The sequence below is a fragment of the Anticarsia gemmatalis genome, chromosome 18, assembly GCF_050436995.1.
Source record: "Anticarsia gemmatalis isolate Benzon Research Colony breed Stoneville strain chromosome 18, ilAntGemm2 primary, whole genome shotgun sequence".
Taxonomy (NCBI): Eukaryota; Metazoa; Arthropoda; class Insecta; order Lepidoptera; family Erebidae; genus Anticarsia; species Anticarsia gemmatalis.
The window spans coordinates 7826437-7846972 of NC_134762.1; the positions used below are offsets into that span (position 1 = coordinate 7826437).

General features: G+C 33.2%; 2 protein-coding genes across 2 annotated transcripts; one reads left to right on the top strand and one right to left on the bottom strand.

The window, feature by feature from the left end:
- Positions 1 to 1969: 1969 nt before the first annotated feature.
- On the bottom strand, positions 1970 to 16614 carry Gycbeta100B (guanylate cyclase soluble subunit beta-1-like). Its single transcript, XM_076126081.1, has 15 exons — positions 16452 to 16614; positions 14600 to 14627; positions 14367 to 14440; positions 13871 to 13971; positions 13334 to 13452; positions 12778 to 12933; positions 11639 to 11792; positions 11079 to 11233; positions 10632 to 10766; positions 9901 to 9983; positions 9256 to 9426; positions 8670 to 8907; positions 8198 to 8335; positions 7730 to 7887; positions 1970 to 4229 (listed from the first exon to the last, which is right to left on the bottom strand). Exons 2-15 carry the CDS (start codon positions 14600 to 14602, stop codon positions 4109 to 4111), a joined length of 1806 nt encoding a protein of 601 aa, XP_075982196.1. The 5' UTR covers positions 14603 to 14627; positions 16452 to 16614; the 3' UTR covers positions 1970 to 4108.
- Positions 5383 to 7351, top strand: stops (SOCS domain-containing protein stops). Its single transcript, XM_076126082.1, has 3 exons — positions 5383 to 5749; positions 6179 to 6412; positions 6672 to 7351. The coding sequence occupies exons 1-3, from the start codon at positions 5620 to 5622 to the stop codon at positions 7331 to 7333; spliced, it is 1026 nt and encodes a 341-aa protein (XP_075982197.1). The 5' UTR covers positions 5383 to 5619; the 3' UTR covers positions 7334 to 7351.
- Positions 16615 to 20536: the final 3922 nt, after the last annotated feature.

Below are 20536 nucleotides of genomic sequence, written 5' to 3' on the forward strand. Positions count from 1 at the left end.
ATAACAATTTTAAAACCGATTACAGGAATACGGATAATAATATGACCAATCGGTTTGTCCTCTAGTCGTATAGCAAGAATTATTTGGAGGCAAAAATATAATAAAAGGTCTATTCATCAGCGCGATTTTCCACAATCAGTACTTGGAGTATCGAGACTTTGACATTTAGAATGTACGGAAAAATATTACCTACGGCACCCGGTATTGATGCTGTAGAGGTTTTTTGTAGAATATTTCTTGTCAGCTAGCTGCTTGTCGATAGTTGATAGTGGTAGGAAATCGCTCTACAAAATTTTGGAAGACGGCATTTTTCTTACTCACATACTGCAGGATGTTGGGCATTAGGAAAGTTGAATAGTTTACGTCATACAATCAACAGGAAAATAGCAGCAAATGTTGCAATTTTCGTTCATATTGACAAATGTATGACATTTAACATTCACAAAAATATTCCGAGAAGTCGATGCCGCTTTTACTCGCATTTAACATTTCTTCATAAAGTAATTCTTTCACCAAAACATTTTTTTCCGCAATTAACCTTCCCATTGACCTCATAACCCGTCCGGCATTAGCGGTTTCATCAATAAAACAATTAACATCTTTGTAATAATAACCATTTGGGTTTGAACCCCGAAGGCATCATTCATCTTAGCAAGCGGTCATTGAACCTATTGATATTAGAATAATTGTTGCGTGCTGAAAAATACGTAACACGATCTATAATACCGTTACTTTAACTGTTACTGTTTTGTGTTATGGAATATCTTTACGTTATTTATGATATGACTGATTTCGTTTCTAAAATGGGTTTTGTGACCCAGGACAGTGTCTTTCACTTCAATTACATCTTTAACCTTATTTTCTGTGCACCAAATAGTAATTATTTTGTCTGTACTTTTTGTGCACAGGGAATAAATAATCAAGCCAGTGGTCAATGTTTTTAATCATCGACCATCAAACATTGTAATATTTTCGTTCATCTTGATTAAATCCAAGATAAAAACGGCAATCCAGAAACGGTTTAATTCTATTCACTGAGAGATATTAGAATACGAATATATATATATCCATACTAATATTATAAATGCGAAAGTAACTCTGTCTGTCTGTCTGTCTGTCTGTCTGTCTGTCTGTCTGTCTGTCTGTCTGTCTGCTACTCAATCACGTCTAAACTACTGAACCAATTTGCATGAAATTTGGTATGGAGATATTTTGATACCCGAGAAAGGACATAGGCTACTTTTTATTCCGGGAAAACTACGCATTTCCCGGGAAAATTCAGAAAATTCAACGAAGTCGCGAAAAATCAATATTATAATGACATTGAATTAACAAAATTCCGTTGCCATGGCAACTGTTTTAATGGCAGATGCCTTAGCGCGACTTCGTTAAACTAAGAGATATAATTATTTTGAGAATATTTTTCGTGAAAAAAAGCATATTTTATATCATCACGCTACGACCAATAGGAGCAGAGTAGGTAACAGTAAAAAGTGTTACAAAAACATGGAAAATTCTGACCCATTCTCTCTTATGTGACGCAAGCGAAGTTGCGCGGGTCAGCTAGTATATAGTATATTAGAATACGAGTACTAACGCGTACACGCATTTTAGAATATCTGACATATCGACACAGGTTGCACTAGCCGTGGTCGCAGGCAGACTCAATCTAACACCTGCCTGATCAGCTAATTATAATAAACATGTAACACGAAAGTTTAAAAGGTCTGAGTCTATATCCATCTATATCCAGACGGACAGAATTGAAACCTTCTACCGAATAAAAATCTCCAAAGAAATGGTTCAAGATTTCTCTTATATAAAAGTTAACTCATTAGAAAATTACATAACGCAATATCTAACATCATTATAATATTTTATGAGCATCGACATCGGCTCGTAAATCACTGTCATCAAACTTAAACATTTCTTAAATCGACTATTTATAGGTTGTGAAAGAAACTTAAAATATAGCTATAATCTCTTTATTGTTTCTAATAAATTTGACATGGATATTTATCACAATAGTAGAAATAATATTACATATTACAACACCTTTAGAAGTTATGAAACTTATGAAATATTCGATTTCACTACAGACATGCATACAATATTTTTAGCGTCGATGTAGTAGCTTTTGGAAACTTGATACTATGTCGATACAATCAAAACTATACCTCATACAATCGTGATGATATAATATGTATGTAGCTAGTATCTACATAATACCGACAGCTCCTCGCGTGTGATTTGAGACAAATGCAATTAGGTTTTTGAAAAACGTATCCCATGTTTTTCTTTTACTATAGGTTTTTTATCAATTTAATCGCAACAATTCCAGAGGCTTAGTTGTCAAAACGAGACTGTACAATTGCAAGAATTTTTTAGACACTGCAATACTTATAACGACACTTAAATGCGCAATTTTAATACCACAATTGTCTTAAAATTTGCAATATGCTACTCGTTGATGCCAAAAATATTGTCTGCAATAACTCTTAAACACTCAATAAATATAATTTAACTAAACATAGATTGACTAGACTTGAATAAACATTTGATTTGGTAACAGAAGTAAAGCTTTGAGAAAGCAACAGTAGTAAATAATGTTCTTAAATAATATTTGGTAACTTAAATATAGTGAAATTTGTATTACTTTATGATAAACTACTTTATAGAAAGAGATTTTAAACCTCAGCTGAGATGTATATGGAATGTTAATGCTCTAAATAAGTACCGGGTAGGCTATCATGATGAAATTTGACAGGTGTATACATTTCTTGTGACTTTTTTATCGGATTGGCAATCCGACAGTTATCTATAAGCTGTCCTGGCATCGCACTGGTCGTAAATCTTAGATGCCTTATTAATAAACGTCGTGTAAGCTTCGATTGACAGGGTTTTACTTTCAATCAATTTTGAAACGGTATCAGTGAAAAAGAGACAACTTCGTATGACCTAATCATAGCGTACACGATGTTATTTAGTAAGAGGAAGGGAAATACAATATTTTTTTACTTAAAAATGTACTATTTGGTAATATTTAGGATATAGTGTCAATAATTTGCGTATAGAATATAACGAATGATAAATTAACTTTTGGATTAGATGTATTTTTTAAAATATGTCACAAAAATTGAAAACTATACTTAAGACAAGAGGTTTTATATAACCTTAGTTCACTTTAGTTAAAGTTATATCTGTATACATAAGATTGAAATGAGAAAACTGATTGATTGAATGTTACTTATAAAGACAAAATATTTTCTACTACATATCGAAGTTATCATTTACTTTAGCAGAATGGACAGCAAAATGATCAATTAATGCTCACCTCACATCGTTTGATTATGATCTTTAGTATTATAACAATAAAGCTCAGAATAACTTACCGATGTTTACTTCTTCTATAGTTTCAAGTCAATGACTGCATGCTATTTTGAACTTTATTTCGTTTAATGTTGAGTGCATTTTTGATTATGTAATGATCATTTTGGTTCTCTATATCTGCTGACAGGTATACTTAGGCCCTATGACATCAATAAAATATTCATGATATTATATTTTAAGGTCTAGAGAGCATCACAAGTTTATATAAGTAATAACTAATATTACATAAGATTTTTTTCTTCAAACTCACACTTCTGACGTCGTGAGGACTTTTACAAACATGCAAACAATAAACACGAAGTATTATTAGACCCGAAACAGCTATTTATAGGTCACGTCACAATACATTGGTTCCGTGTTGGGTATGGGGTCGGATCTTCCGTAGCAGAGATAGTGGTGTAGCGACCATCTTAAACACTAACCCTCTTATTCATAAAAACACTTTAAACCTATTTTAGTAAAAAGTTACTATATTATGTTTTCTCTTTTTCATTTCGCTAAGGAGTGAAAGAAACAAAACACTTTATAAGCCTTTCATAACTTCACATATTTTTATGAATAAGAGGGTAAGCCACGGAGGCATACGTAACAAATGTATTTATTTAGGCTTGATGTTTTAGCGGTATTTTAACTACCTATGTTCTCGAAATATGAATCCTCATGTAATATTAGTTATTATTCATACATCGCGAAAGATTAAAAGTTAACAGAAATATATTTAGATCTTCTTCCTTGTCAGGAACCAGGTCTGCATCGGCTCAGCTTTGCCTTTCATGGAGACGTGTCCACGGTAAGTTAGTTCAAAACGTTCATCGTAGTTATCTTCACGCATTAAATACCTGCAAACAAAAAAATATTTTGAATAGAAACCAGCTTTAATTAAGCTCGCGATTGGGTTCGTGTGAAATAGTTTCCGGGGTAAAAAGTATATCCAGGTCATAAAATATTTGTAAATTAACTTTTATCGAATTTTGTACTCTTGTTTAACGTAATTGGGTGACAAACATGTCATTGTATCTAATCTGCCAAATAATCAAACTTTTGCCGTTATAATATAAGAAAGCAGTCTTAGATATATTATAGAAAAAATTGTCCATTTGCTACAATGTACTTTTCAAATAGGAAAATATTTTTCAAACACATTCAGTGGTTTTGGAGATTATCCCTACATACAATCTCTCAAAAATTCTCGTTTACTCTTTGTAATAATAAAAGTTAAGCGTAAAGTGTCATTTGCATAGTATTTTCGCCTTTACTTAAATATGTAGGAGTCTGGTCGGATGAATATGATAAGTTTAAAATGTGTGTGAGTAAAGGTCAGTTTTGCATAAGATTACAAGACAGGTGTATCAATGATACTGTGTTATTAAAATAATGTGTTCCTACTTTATCTTCTGACATTTATCTAGTTATTCTATTTATAACTATAATCCCCGGTTTGAACATTTCTGCATACTTATGTATGAGGTATACATTTAGGTTATCAGGTGGAAAGTTGACAGTTGTTTTCATAATATTGCCATCATTTTATTTATTGGGTATGTTATCCGACAATAATCCACAAGCCTTTAATCTTGTTTTTAACATTGTGAAGAGATCTGGTTTATATCTTCTGCTTTATTCTTAAAATAGTTCGTTTCTCAACCTATTATGAAAGTTTATAATCCCTAGCTGATTATAGACCACAACGCCGGTTAAATCAATACAAAAATACACTCAATTTCGATGATTATTTGTTTTCGACAAGTTAATGAAAATATATTTCTTTGGTTTTTAAACAGACTCTGTTTCATTATAAATTTATGGTCTATTCTACTATAATTGTTTCTATCAAAAAACCTTATAGAAAATAAAACCGATCTAGACAAACAAGTATCAACTTCCTTCGTAATAGAAGCTATTAAAATAGGAAACCGTGTACGGCTTCCCGACAAACGCAAAGAAGATTATACTGCACTTGAACGTATTCAACTTGGAACTGGGGTTGAAAGTGATTTTGTAACTATTGTTCACACAACAGCCAAGCAACGTAGTCTACCTAACGAAGACGTTAATTTTACAAATGATAAACAGTGAATTTTACCAACAAATATTTATAAAGCGAAAGGTTCAGCTATAAATACTATAGATGCAAAAATTCCTGGCCATATAAAACATATCATAAGTCAAAATTTGAAAGTTGAAATTTTTGATACATTTGGTGCGGTTGATAAATTTTTCGTGTAAAATATGGATACGTTCATGGAATATTATTTTGATGGAGTGTTCTCTAATATGGATCGCGACTGTTTGAACGAGAGGACGAAACGGCGGGAGCTTGTGGAATATTTCAGTACTGTCATTGCTGGGTGTGCGAGAGGTTCAAAATATTTATACTAGCATTGTTTTTATAAAAGTTTTCAATCGATAGCCGTAATATAATTAGGATTGTGGATACCAAAATGCATAACTTTATAGAAGCGATCTTTATGAAATGAGCATATTATGTATGTTTGCTTATATACAAATATGATAAAATAGAAGGTAACAGTATGTGTTTTGTTGACTGCACCTGTTTACTGTTGAGGTATTATTAATAGAAAAAATAAGAAAATAATTTCAAGGAAGTTTAATTTAATTGATTCTAAGACCAGATTAATTTAAGTAGTAGATTATAGTCAGTTAGTTCAAGAATAAAAAGCCATTATCCATTACTACCCATACATAAAAAAACGTGCCATTTTACCATATTTGCAGACACCGATGAATTAAAACCAATAAATAAAAATATGTCATTTACTATTTTCAGGTCAAAACCACTCAGACAACATTTCCTGCAAGAATTTCGTGGTCTCTGCTTTGAAGTACCACAATGACTGCAAGTCGAGCAACGGCGACGTGTGTCTTATGGGGAAGTACCATAACTTACTGTATGTTGCCATGAAGCTAGCGTTTGACTGGAGCTTGCAAGATAACGGCGTGGTAGCGGCACTTTTAGATGAACTGTATGCTTGTGAGGGGACTTTTGAGAGGATATTTTTGGGTAAGTTTATTAATATGAATTTTTACTAGTAATAAACTATAGTTGATTTGACTGTTAATAACGAACTCTTGAGTTTGATTGATATTTTTTTTTATCCGTATTTGAGCCGTCAAGACTTGTGTATGAGTGTTATGTAGTTTAGCAAATATGATATTCCAATTTTTTTGAATCCATACCCACCCCACTGCTGGGGCTTTTATTTATTTATTTTATAAAAGATATGCTAAGCATTGATAATATTCGTATTTTATACTTTCAGGTGCAATATTCGGTACATCAGCACCATACTTCCTAGCAGGTTGGAAATCAGACTTCATGGACAAAGAAGAAAACGTCCACGCATTGGTCTTCTTCCTAGACCACGCAACGAATGCCAACCTAGAATACAAGGGAGATGGCAAAACCTATCGCTTTATCGACGTGCCTTTAGAAAGCTGTGGCCATGCCTCCCCAGTAAGAGTTGTTATACAAATGGGAGCAGCGGAAATGCTGATGATACTTCTAAGATTTGGTGCCAGAATAACATCAGACAAGGTTTCTACCAACCCTATAGAGTCTATACTAGATAGATTGAATGAATACAACAGAATATATCCTTACGAACTAGTGACTTGTTTAAAAATGGCGATGAGAGCAGTCCCCAGTATTGTTTTAACGGTAAACAAGGAAGAATTGAAGCATTTGGAATTGCCTGAAGATTATAATTATCAAAGGAAATTGATGTTGGAGAAGTATGGAGATATATTACAAGATCATTTGGTGCCGACGTCTCGTTGTGGTTTGAAACCGGTTGAGTTGAAACATCTGTGTCGGTGTATGATAAGGCAAATGCTTTGGGAGAATTTCGAGCTGCCTTTTGGTATACAGAAGTTGCCTGTGCCGATGACTTTGAAACGGTATTTGGATTTGTGTGAGGATTAAATATTTTAAAGTGTTTAATGGTTTTGTTTATCTTGGTTACTTATTGTTTTCTATGTCGAGATAAACGATATGTAATTTAAAAAATGCTTGAACCGAAATCGCCTTAAATTTGGATCTCGCATTTTATTTACTTTAAGAATCTATTTAGCTCCCGATATTATTTACAGTGTTTAGTGAATACAAGGATTAGAAACTACAATTTTAATTCTATCGGTCTATAGTATATAACCAAGATCGCCGAAAACCTATTAAAGGGGAATAATAATGTCGACATGCCTTTACCTAGCCTATCTCAACAGCAAGTCGATGTATAAAATGCCAGAATCAAAAAGGTACATAAACCTTCACTAAATAAAGGCCCCAATATATTTATTATTTTAATAATAAGCATCTTACCCATAAGTATCCTCGCTGACATTGATAGTGCCGGGCACGCCGGTGGTCTCGCAGCGGCTGGTGAGGTTCACGGTGTTGCCGAACAGGCAGTAGCGCGGCATGCGGTGACCGATCACTCCGGTCACTACTTCTCCTGTGTGGATGCCGATTGTGATGCCCTAAGAAAAAAGACATAAATACTACTTATTAGCTATCTAATCATTTAGATATTTTGGTCTTAAGGAATGTGTAGTGGATTTTAAGCGAAGACCTGAGCTTAATACAAAATAGCTTGTTAACAAAGTTAGTTAGGCTACTATTTATCCCGGGAAAATTACGCATTCCCAAGGGAAAATGGCGGTCGAAGTCGCGGGTAAAAGCTAGTACTAAATAAACCATTAAAGATGTCAGTTTAGAAGAATTGTTAAAATCATTAAATTGAATTATACAATCAGATTAGCAAAAAAGGTCCTTGGGTGTGATACATACCACAGGCTCTCCATCAACAGTGACGGTTTGCGAGAGATCCATCATGTCGAGAGCTAGCAGTGAGATGTGCTTGGCGTGACCAACCTCGTACTCTGGCAGACCAGATACTGCCATGTATTTGTCGCCTACTGTCTCAACCTAGAAAATACATAAATTTCTACAATTTTACGACAATATAGCAAAATATGATGACAAGATTTTTAAACCTGCGTGGTTCCACCGCTGAGTAAAGGCCCTAATTCTCTCCAAATGTCTAAATGTAGTCAAAATGGGAATTCAGTAAATTGATAAAAATATGCTGTCCAGTGTTCAGCAGAAAAGGAGAAACAATATTTCAGAATAATACAAAACTCTTGGTTGCCCTAACAATTCCGTAAAAATAAACCCGTAAAAATCTAATACTTGGGCACTCAGGCTCCATATAGCCTTAGGTAAAATATGCATACCAGTCTCTTCTGTTTATCACACCTACCTTATAAACATTAGCATTCCTCTTCGGATCGGTGAGCACATCGAACGCCGTGTACAAATCATTCAGCATCCTGACAATCTTCATAGCTCCTTTATGATCAGTGTTCCTGGCGCAGTAGTTGGCAAAGCCTACGATACCACTGAAGAGGAGGGTGACGGTGTCATACCGACGAGCTGGGACTGGACGACGGTGACGGAGTTCTGTAGCTACGCTGATAGGCAGGACTGAGTAGAGGAGTCTGGAGAAAAAGAAGATTATTTATTGAAATTTCTGGAGCTAAACTAACGCGAGTGGTTTTTTCACGTGGGTATGTTGTTCGATTATTCTAAATAGTGTAGATGTAGGGTAGGGTGACTTTAAAATGTGCGAATTGTTAACGTCAAAAAACCATTTTTTTCCTGCATATATTTTTAACGAACTGATTTACCTAAGTTATGAAAATTGTTCAGCGACCAATAAAATTGTTAAAAATTCCAATTACTTTTTTGCCGATTCTTCTAGAAGCTTCAATATTATTATCTCCTGTCGGTATGTTTACCTTGCAGTTGTTCTTATAATGTTAGTAAATTGTGATTATTAGTCTCACCTGTCGGTCTTCTGTTTCTCCGAGTCCAATTCCCTGAAGGTCTGCTGCAGTTTATCGGTCAGCACTTCAAGATTCTGCGTCAGTTTGTAGTCAGCTTCAAACTGTTCGGACATGAGGACCAGGTCGCGAGTGGCATCGTGGAGTGGAATGTCAGAAATGCAGAGGCCGCGGCTGGAAAATATAGCAATTTTCTAAATTAATGCAAAATTGTAGCATATTTATAAGTGACTGATTATTTGTAAGGATATCCACAACCTGATTTAGAAAATGTAGAACGAGGAGTTTTGTGGTATTCAGTTTTGCGTGAATTGTAACGATCATTTTCAGCGTTTTACATGTACTTACAGTGTATGCATGTAAATATTCGCAGTGACAACTTATTGAGACTGTTTTCTTTTTGAACATATTATCTTTTTCTTTTATTACCGGCACAAGCTAATAATTTCAATAGGTTTGCCATTTTTATTATCTAGGAAACAAAAAGGGATAACTGACACCTTACTGAAAATCGGGTTAACAAATCAGTCAAGCGTCAAAGAATTCTACAATACTTCACCTTCCTCGTGCTTCTTGTACCATTCTAATATAGCTTCCATAAGGCCGTCCATTAAATAGAACTTATATTTTACACAACATTATACGTACCGAGTCAAATCATCCAAGTTAGTGACACTAGGGTAGCACTGGAACACAACGACGTCTGTCTCCGGAATATACAACATTTGACCCTGAAATAAAACAATCGATACATTATAATTACGATCTAATACAAAATCAAATCAAGGTCTTAATTATAAAATTAGTTCTGAACATTGTAGATAAAAATATGATAGACGTACGATAGATACTGTTGTTTTAAAGTTACCTTGAAAATCAAATTAAAAAATCTTAATCAGTTTTTTGGTCTTGCAATTTTAAAAGTTAATCATGGTACTGAGTCCAATATCAATAATTTTATTCTTTAAGAAGATAATAAAATAATATAAGATCTATATCTCAGATAAATTGACCTGATTTCTGCTGCACTTTTTGGAATAGATATTATTACCACCACTCCGTATACATATTATAGTCCCAGTAAAAATAATTTATATTTAATACTTAAATAGGGTCTATAAACTACCTTATCATAATTATATTATACCCGTTTATAGAATGTAATTAGAAGAAGCTATATCTGTGGCGCGATCAGTAGTGTATCAGACTGCTGATTAAGAGATCTCGAGTGCGAATCCCGGGTCAGGCAAAGTAAAATATTTCTCAACTATAGCAGCCCGGAGTTTGGTAACATCCCGGGTAAACGACAATTGGACTGGACCGACTGACACTGTGTGTCGTGTGTGACTAGGTCTGAATGTTTATGTACAATAATTTACCTTCAATCGCAAAGAAGAGATGTCCTCATTAGGATCAGTGACGGTCATCATCTCTTCAGGTTTGGTCTTCAGCACGTATACCGTATTGATGTGAGCCAACACGTTTGCGAATGTCATCTCCAAGTGGGGACGAACCTAGAATGCATTAAATAGTATTAATGTTAACAATAATGGCTGAAATCAACCTGTGACTTTGAGTTTCAGAAAAGCAATTCAAAAACTTTCTCTACAATCATATTCCTTGATATGCTATATTTCTTCGGTATACTTTAATGTTTCTAGGTATGCACCGAATAAGAGCGAACTTAACAAGTAAGCTTAATCATCGTAATGTTATCTTTGATTCATACATTTTAACAGTTTCGCTAACACTCGGAATTCTGTATGACACTGACATAAATACCTACTATTCTTTATTTCTAAACAAATATGTCGTATACTGCTTACCGTGTCCAAAACATCAGTGATCTTGCACCCAGGTCGAGTAACTCTAGGTAGTAGTCTCGACACAGTACGACCAGCTTGCACGATGTTCAGTTCACGATCAAACATCAGATGGAATGGGAACACGCGGCAGAATGTCGCTGGGCTCACTTTTGGCTCTGAAATGTGTAAAGTGTTTGTAAAAATTAGAGCACTATAGGTATATATCGTACAGGTATGGCGTACTACAAAAATAAATCCAGTTTTTTTTTAGAAACTTAACCTCTCTTTGCTCAGAAAAAGAATTTGTGGTCCTCGTTAGAGATCCGAAACGACCTGCGATTTCATTTATGAAAGTGAAATATGAAAAGCAGCTGGAATGAATACGACGCCTAATGAAATGAAAACATGTTAATTAAATTGCTTTAATGTAAGTGCCTATGTGTTGTCTAACATAATATTGCATGAATACAATAATTAATCATCTACTAATGGTTAATTTAAATTATGTTGAACAAGCAATTCTAATCTATCAAATCAAAAAAATGCAACAAAACATCAGCATAATACGCTGGTTTTCTCACCAAGTGACAAAGTTTCGATTTCAGTCATCTCGGGCGCGGACACACGTCCAGACGTAGACGTCTCCGTGATGAGGAACTGCACGTGGTCACATTCTTCCTTCGTCTTTAAGATCTCCACCTTTACTTCTGTGTCGTGGAGCTTACTTGCCACTGTCTGTAAAAGGAGATGATAGAAATGTTGTTAATTATTTTCAATCATTCTATTTATCTGAAGAAACTAGTGTTCAAAAAATATTGTTTATAATACTTTGTTAGTTATAATAAAAATATATGATGACATAAATCTATTTTTGTTACTGGAAGACGCAGATACTTATCTGTTGTTTCATAAGGCATTTTAATACATAAAGCAGAATAAAGCTTTAAGTAGATTTATCTATCTTCATATTATCTAAATAAATAAAGTAGTATACAGCTTTAAACATAATTTTTGCTTTTGAATTGTAACCTGTTTCAATAATACTCACTCATACAAAGTATGATTTCCAAAAACTTAAGGTTCTGGTAGTTAATGAAATAGTTCCATCATAATATACGATTAGCAAATACTCACCGATTCTTCAAACTTGTACCTATAATGGTAGTATTAATTTGCTTGCAATGATAAACACTATTGAAATGAACTTAATTGAGATATGATACTCAACATTATAACAAAATATTGAATGAAAACACAGCTTCGTTTGACATCTCCGATGTGACAGTAATACGCATGCGCGTAAGCGTTTCGGACAAACGTAGAATATCGACTCATTCTGTATGTTTTAGTATTTATTAATTCTCACAAAAACGTTAATAGACGTAGATTAAAAAGCAAATGATCATATTCGTTATTTCAAAACTTCATTCGTTTACGTGTCTTTGTGCAAACAGTAACTTAGTTGAGTCTAGGTTATATCAATACAATATTTTTTGTATTAGACTTTAATCCTTTTTTTTATCTTTTGGATTCTGATTACATAGTTAAAATTAAGATTATTCATTTAGTTAAAATGCTGTCGTATGCCAGATAGTAAATTGTTATAACAAAATGTATCAAATGGAAGAGCGCGTACGAAGATTTAGCATTATGGTAAAAGATTCTAGATCGACGGACACACCAAACCAAAACTAATAATTCATTTGCATAGTGTCCGAACCTTGACAATCCCAATAACGATGTGCTCCAACCCTGGTCTATCGGAGTAGTAGTGAAGCACAAGGGCTCCATCCTCAGGTCTTTCAGTGCAGCGGAATGATGGCGAACGCATCCCTGGGTATAGAGTACCGAGATGGTCATGGAGTCCGTCCAGATTCTGAAATTGTTTAAGAATTTATGTTTATTTTTTGTAGGACAATATTCAGATAGCCATCATGATACTTTGAAATTTTATTACACATTAATTTATAATATATTATCTTCCTAAATTTTGTAACTTGAATGTAATTTTATAACCAAATCGGGCAAGGTGTAAGAATGGTTTTTTAATGACACATCTAGATGAATGTCGTGCAAGTCAAATTCAGAAATATATTATATTTGCGCATTACCCACAAATATTTGTTCTGGGTCTGGTTGTTCTTTGTGTCCGGTGTTTGTATGTTTGTAAAAGTCCCCGTGACACAAGAGTAATTCTTAGTACGGGAGTTGTCTTTTAAAAAAGTAAAAAAAACAAAGGCGCGTTATAAGATATAAATCGGAGTTACGATACTAACCTGCAAGAAATCTCGCGGAGTAGCTCCCAACACTTGGAGAATCTTGTCATAGCCAGAATCTTGGCAGAACTCGAAGAATGTCTTCCCGAACAGCTCTAGAATAGCATCGGCTGGGATTTCTGAAACCCCAAAAAAGCAAAGTATATAATATATCATGTAAATTAAATACTACTACTTCTTGACAATACGTTGTCACTTGTCATACAGAATAGTACCGCGAGAATTGTGACGAAAACGGAAGTTTAATTTATTTATTATTTTCATCATACAATTTAACTATGATTTAGTATCAAAAAAGGTTTTGGTTTAAAAAAAATGTTCAGGTAGGTTATGCTTATTTCTATTCCAAAACTTTAAAATTTTATCAAATCATTATTAACAGTCGATTATCACATACATCATTATAGACATCTATATCAACAATTCACCAAAAATCCAAACCCATCATTATGTATTTCATTTCTTATTTCCATCTATAACCACGGAAAAATAGCATTGAATCATATACAATATATATATATATATATCAATACTTACGCAGCACCTCAACGGCTGCAGTAATCAGATGGTACGTGATCTCATCTTCGTATATCTGCCTCACGAGGAAGCTGCCCTCCATCGCCACGTCGGCTTTCTTCCTATAAAATTGACAAATAGATAAATATTTTATGTGTATACAGAACATGTATTGTTATAATACTGTCTGTGTTTAAAAGTACAATTCCAAACAAAATCACAAAATTCTCAGAATATACTGATGTAGTAATAAATAGAAATTAATTTGAAATGTATTTAATTAAATAGATGCTTTAAACAATTATCGGTAGTCTCCGTTTCAACCTTCTTCAGTCATTTACAACAATTATTACTACAACTAGCTGACTTCCTAAATAAAAAAATACGAATCAGAATTCTCATTCAATACGGCCAATTATTTCACGGGACTTAGTTAATTTTTAATTCTTTTTATAGAAAATTAATGGCCAAATATATTAATCGGTCTTGGTCATCGGTTTAAAGCCGTTCCACTTACTTGATAGTCTCCCATGTCTCTTCATTAAAAGTTTTGGTCACCAGTAACTCCAACGCGTAATTCACAAAACCGTACTGAAAAAAACATCAACATTTATTTACAAATATACCTTTCATATCAGACAATAGACATACATAATATAAAATAATGAGTTATTGATTTTGATAGTTATGTTTATGTCGAAGTGTATTATCGAAGAACGGAAAATATGAGTAAAAGAATTGTAATCTTACCATGATGGCGTTCGATGTTGTAGTTTATCTGAAATGGATAAAAGACTGATTAATATGAGCTACGTAATATATAATTTTTATGTTCTTACTTTTATAGAATTGTATTATAATTCTTCAAATATTATTATTATGTTTGTCCCTTTCATATCTCGGGACTACAGAGTCCCGGACATTTGGAAGGCGTGCGTGGGGCCGAAGCCAACACGTAGAGGCCCTTTTTAGACGGCTTTAATCAATAATAATTAATAATTCTTCATATAAACATAAATTAAAATTTAAATATGATGACTTGTTTGTTTGTGAATAGGTTCAATAAACTCATTTTGTTAGATGCTAAAGAGCGTGCAATTTTTAGAAACAAATGAACAACATTCAAAGTTTGAATTGTAAAATGGTTGCATTCTTGCCGTGGCGTGAGTTGTCAGCCAGCCAGTGTTATTGCTTTTACTTATTAAACTTATAAATATAAAAATATTTAACGATTATCCACGAAATATTGTTTGACTTATAATTTAAAAGTATACAATTATTTGAAATCTGATATTTTTTAAATGCGTTCTTATAAAATAAACTATGAAAACGAGACAAATCATTTTGTTTTATCGCTTTAAAAGTCGAAATCTTCTTTCATTAAAATATTACGCACTAAGGGATTTTATTAGATAAAAATTGATATACTTATTTATTTTGAAAGATACAAATAATTTATCGCTAATAGCTTCTAAAGTAAATAATTTATAAATATTGTTTTGCATCTAAAAAAAACTGATATTAAACACTTTAAAGCGAAGTAACAGAGCGTCCCTTTATTTCTCGCTAGGCAGAAAACTCATTTTCCTTTGCGCGCAATCTCACGATCGCTTTGAAGACAAAAGGGAAGGTTTTTATTATAATTTTCCCCTCTTACGCTTCAAGTTGCGGTGCAAATACGAAATGAGAATTTATTCCTTGTTTATTTTTTTTATTTAAGAGCTTTTTGAAGATTAATGATTATAGTTTGTTTTTGTTTTATACCAATAGTTTAATATTAAAATTTAATGGACCACAGCATTGTCAACTTCCAATAAGTAATAAATGGTGTTATAATTAAGATACGTGTTCTAGTATTTTGTTCATACAAACATAATATCATATAAAAATGTATGCAAAACCTACACAGTTCTGGTATTAATCTACATATAGGCTAGACAATTTATTGTAAGAATAGCATTTGTAAACTTATCATAAAATTTCATTCGGAAATAAACAATCTTAAAAGGCTGCGCAGATTTAAAGTTGTGTGGAAAGAAAGTGTGGAAGAAATAGGCTTTATATGTAATATCCTGTGTTTACGTCAATCGAAATCACTAAAGATAGGCCTACGATGTTTACCTCAACTTTAAGCCCCTACATCTATTTGATACTAGATGGCAGCACATATACCAGAGAAAGAACCTTTTCTTATAACTCTGCGAAACTATTGCCTGCTAGATGGCGTTAAAGTCGCGTTAGACTTTTTCAGAAAATGTAAAATTATAGTTCTTGAATTAATTTATCTCATTATAAAAAACAACACTAATGCATTTCGAAATAGTATTAAAATACGTTCAATAATTACCGTTGTCACGATTAATGATTAATAGTTAATAAATATTAACACACTAATGTTAAACGCGAATTAATTAATTTTAAAAATGATTGCCTAAATTAAATGATGTAAAATAATTTAATATACACTTAGATAACTAAACACATTAAAAGCTTTGAAAAAAAAGAGATAAAGCTTGTCATCAACCTTATTAAAAACATAATCTAAAAGCATTTTCACGAAACAATACGAAAATATTCATTTAAAAATACAAAACGCACTCACCTATTCCAAAAATGACTCCGTGTAAAATTATTCACAAGGTTTTCAAACTCGGTCGTATCGAAGCCATATAAAAATATACGTAGTGTTTGTTTTTATTTTAGGCCAGCGTTACAGCCTCCCACATAACTGCACGCGCCGCGAGTTCGGCGATTACTGACGTACGGCCCCGATTGGCTGAACCACTGACGCGTAATTGCAAGAAAACTCATTAAAACAGACCTGTATAACACTTATTTGACTTGTTATTGCTGAAAAAAATATGCCTGTAATTTTAAATACACTTATTTTCGATTTAAAGTAGTTTTAAGTTCATTTGTTTTGAGATTCTAAACATACTAGTAGCGACATCTTTTAGCATTTTCTTGAATTACTAGCTTACTACTATTCAATACTAGATGGCGTTAACTGTACTCACGACAAAGTAGGCTTTATTGGGCCATGACAAATCTTCCATGTAGGCAGTAGGCAGTTGGTAATTATTTCAGCCCTAGCAAAAGCTCCACCCACGTCAAAATTAGTATTATACCTCCAGGGAACTGTTACGGAGGTCGTAAATAAAATGTATTATGTCATGACCTTTTTTTCGACATCAAACTTTTGTACTGTATAATTTTAATAATGTTTAGTAAGAATAAATAGTAGCAGTGTCTAGTAATATATACTTATTCCTTCTTCAAAAACTATTTGTAGTAAGTTAACAAACTCAAGTACAGGCAATGTTAGTGTAAGAAATTAAAATGAATATTTAAGCCTTTTTGAACAGACATATATTATAAGCTCTGAAATATGTACAGTTAGTTTGTCTAATGGCGCATCTGATACATAAAAACAACAGCAAAGGAACTTATGAAAAAATCTGCCGAAATTTCACTCCTTAAGCTAACAGTTATTTACTCAGAAATAGTGAAACCAGCTGTAACATTTGCTTACTCGACTTAATGCATTCAAAGCACATTACTTTGAGAATCTTTACAAATTATATATAACACTCTCGCTCTCTATCAAATAGTATGAAGTAATAAGAAAGGCAAACTTAAATACGATATCACAAATAATATTAATCAAAGAAATATAAAAGGGTGTCGGACGTGATGAAGCTTGAGATACAGTAATGAGGTCACGTGCCATCTGATCACCATTGCGGGCTCTCGAAGTGTTTATACAGAGCTATATTATAGGTAGAAGGTAATGTATACTGTGGTCGTTTAGGAAATGGAAAGAGCAAGGTTTTATTAGATTTTATGAAGATTTTAATTCAGATATTGAAGTCTGTCTTATTAGCTTTTACGGCAAAAACACTGATCCGATAAAAAAAAGTTAACTAAACGTATAGATCTACCCATTAAGAACATAAATATTTGTATTGCTATAGCAATAAAATAAACACCATTTCCTTAGTAATTTATAACCATATTTAAATTATGACCTATCTGAAAATATAGTAGTTAGAAATTATATTGTGTCATTTGAAACTAAACCATTAAAATGATTATCACAAATATTATTAAACCTAAAATTAACATTAAGTACCTATAAATTTGATACTGCAGTAATTAAGCTACAAAATAGATTAACATTTTAGTTTAGGTAGCTTAGATTGTTAGTTGAATTTACAGTTTCAAATGCAGATAATAATATAATAATTATTATTCTTATTAGGCATATAATATGACATCAACTAATTTTATTTAAAGCCATGTTCAATGTAAAATTTAGATACCAATTGGTTTATACCTATAGTAGTTTTGCTTCTAATACCATCTATATAAATGTACAAGTGTATCTGTTTGTTACGCTATTTTGGCTTAATCCCTGAATCGATTTTCATTACATTTAGCATGCAGTTAGTTGAAGATCCGAAATCTTAGTAGTATCTCAGTCAAGACTTATTTTTTTAATGAATTCTTATTTTACCTTCATATCACGCGGAGACACAAGACCCAGCTAGTAGTATAAGAAGTACCTAATTCTTATATCACAGTTGACTTCAAAACTTTCTGTCTGTTTCTGTTACTGTTAAAAAGACAACTCCCACACTAAGCATTGCTCTTGTTACAAACATACAAACAACGGACACAAAGCACAACCAGACCCGAAACAATTATTTGTGGATCGCACAAATAATTGCTCCGTGTGAGAATCAAACCACGACGATGCGGTGGTATCGGAGTGGCGACCTAAACCACTGCGCCACGGTGGCAGACAAAAAAAAACTTTACACTGTGAATTCAAAGAAGTAATTTCCTTACAAGAAAACTGTAGTCAACAAACCTTCTCCGTCTTCATATTGCAAACCGATTGATCTCCCCAGTAATAGTGCCCCGAGGACCGTGAATACAAATTGAAGGCTTGCATTCTACCTTCAGACGTAAATATTTAAACTGCACTGCCTTTATTTGTGTTTAAACTGCAACGTTCCGTATTGAAATTTAAATAAGATTGATCTTGTTTGTTTAGTAAGAATATTGTTGCGAGGGCAATTTGCTATGTCGACTCGAATGCAGCTATATACCTACTTCATGCATTTTTGGATAGTATTGCGTTCTGGCAAGGTTACCAAAAAGAAAATTTGTTGAAAAGCCTTTTAATAACGCCTTTTGTCTCTGTCAACGGCATAGTATTTTCGATTTTTATATAAACGCGCGTACGGCCTTTTCATCTATTCTTAATGTCGCGTCGCTAAAATTATTAAATCAAAGTGTTTCAAGCGTTTGACTTGCATATTTGTTACCTAGTTTAATACAAAGCAACTTAACTACGTTCAGTGTAACTCGCGCTAAAACGTCCTTGTTTTCTTATGTTGTCCAATAGAATCCAAGGTAATATGCGTATTGTATTAGGTCCTGTATTTTAAACACAGGTCGAATTAACCTGTATTATCCAACGCCACTAATTCTTCCAAAAAATTGTCACATTAAGCTTATTTATTTTACTTCTGTTGCCATATCATTTAATTAAGTAAAAATAGCACCTAGGTTTACATTAGGGCATTTAATATCCATGTACTAATAACTAGAAAGTAGGTAAGTGAGAGCCTCACACAACGATATTTAAACGCGACGACAACGCGCGTTTCGACGAGCACGTTCCTTTATCATCTTATATTAGCAGACTAAGCTTTCAAATCCATACAAACGCTAGTAGTACGCACTACGTACGCGCGTTTTTATCCATAGAATCTGCAATACAAGCCATGTGAATGTCTTTTCGACAAATATACAAATTCATTCGTATCGGACAATCTGTTTTCGGACTTCTTATTCGGATTATCTGAACGCTTGCATTATAAAAGCAAGCAACGGCTTAATCGACGGCTCTGCGTTTGCTAAGCGTCTGAACTGCGTTAGCCGCGCGTTATGTGCGCGTTAAAACATGCTATGAACAAAAGCTTTTACGTAACGATGTGCGAAAACACGCGAGCCATGCCCATTGCCCAGTGATTTGACAGACATGGTACAGGGTGTGTCAGTAATTACACAAATGGATTAATACGACCTCTATTTGAAGATTAGTTCCGTTTGTTATGTAATTGGACTGGCTCTTTTGAGAAATTCTTGGAATGTTTCATTAATTTAATGCGAGATGATTAATTGTCTGTTTATTGTGGGTCTAATTTACTAACGTTACATAGTTACTTGTGTATTACTATTACAGTAAGTTTGAAATAATAAACATACATAAAATCGCGCCTTTTCCATAGGGGTAGGTAGAGAAGAGAACAGAGAATGCAGAAATTACAGATTTTTTCTATAAATAAGAGGTAATAATCTTCGGAATTTCATAAAAATAAAGGAGGAAGGCTCGTAAATGATTTTAAGCAAATTGTTTTGGGCTGTGACTAATAAAATATAAGTACCAATCACAAAACACGACAATATTGTGGTCTGAATCAGACATAAAATTAAACAAAACATTTTTTCTAAACTATATCACAAACAAAGTAATCAGGAACGGACCATAAACAAGAAAACGGCACGATAAAACTTTTCATCAAGGTCCGAAAACGAGACCACGCAAATATTTATTCAGAGGAGACGATGGGAATTAAACTAGATTATTATTTTACTTTTGGTGCCTACTATGAG

Bases quoted from the DNA above. Each gene is read 5' to 3' on its own strand.
- stops (XM_076126082.1), top strand. From the start codon at position 5,620: ATGGATACGTTCATGGAATATTATTTTGATGGAGTGTTCTCTAATATG. The intron at 5,750-6,178 runs GTTCAAAATATT...TACTATTTTCAG, and splicing joins CATTGCTGGGTGTGCGAGAG to GTCAAAACCACTCAGACAAC. The intron at 6,413-6,671 runs GTAAGTTTATTA...TTATACTTTCAG, and splicing joins TTTTGAGAGGATATTTTTGG to GTGCAATATTCGGTACATCA.
- Gycbeta100B (XM_076126081.1), bottom strand. The intron at 11,793-12,777 runs GTTCGGACACTA...CTCCTTTTACAG, and splicing joins TCGTTATTGGGATTGTCAAG to ACAGTGGCAAGTAAGCTCCA. The intron at 4,230-7,729 runs GTAAGATGCTTA...TTTTGTTTGCAG, and splicing joins GTCAGCGAGGATACTTATGG to GTATTTAATGCGTGAAGATA.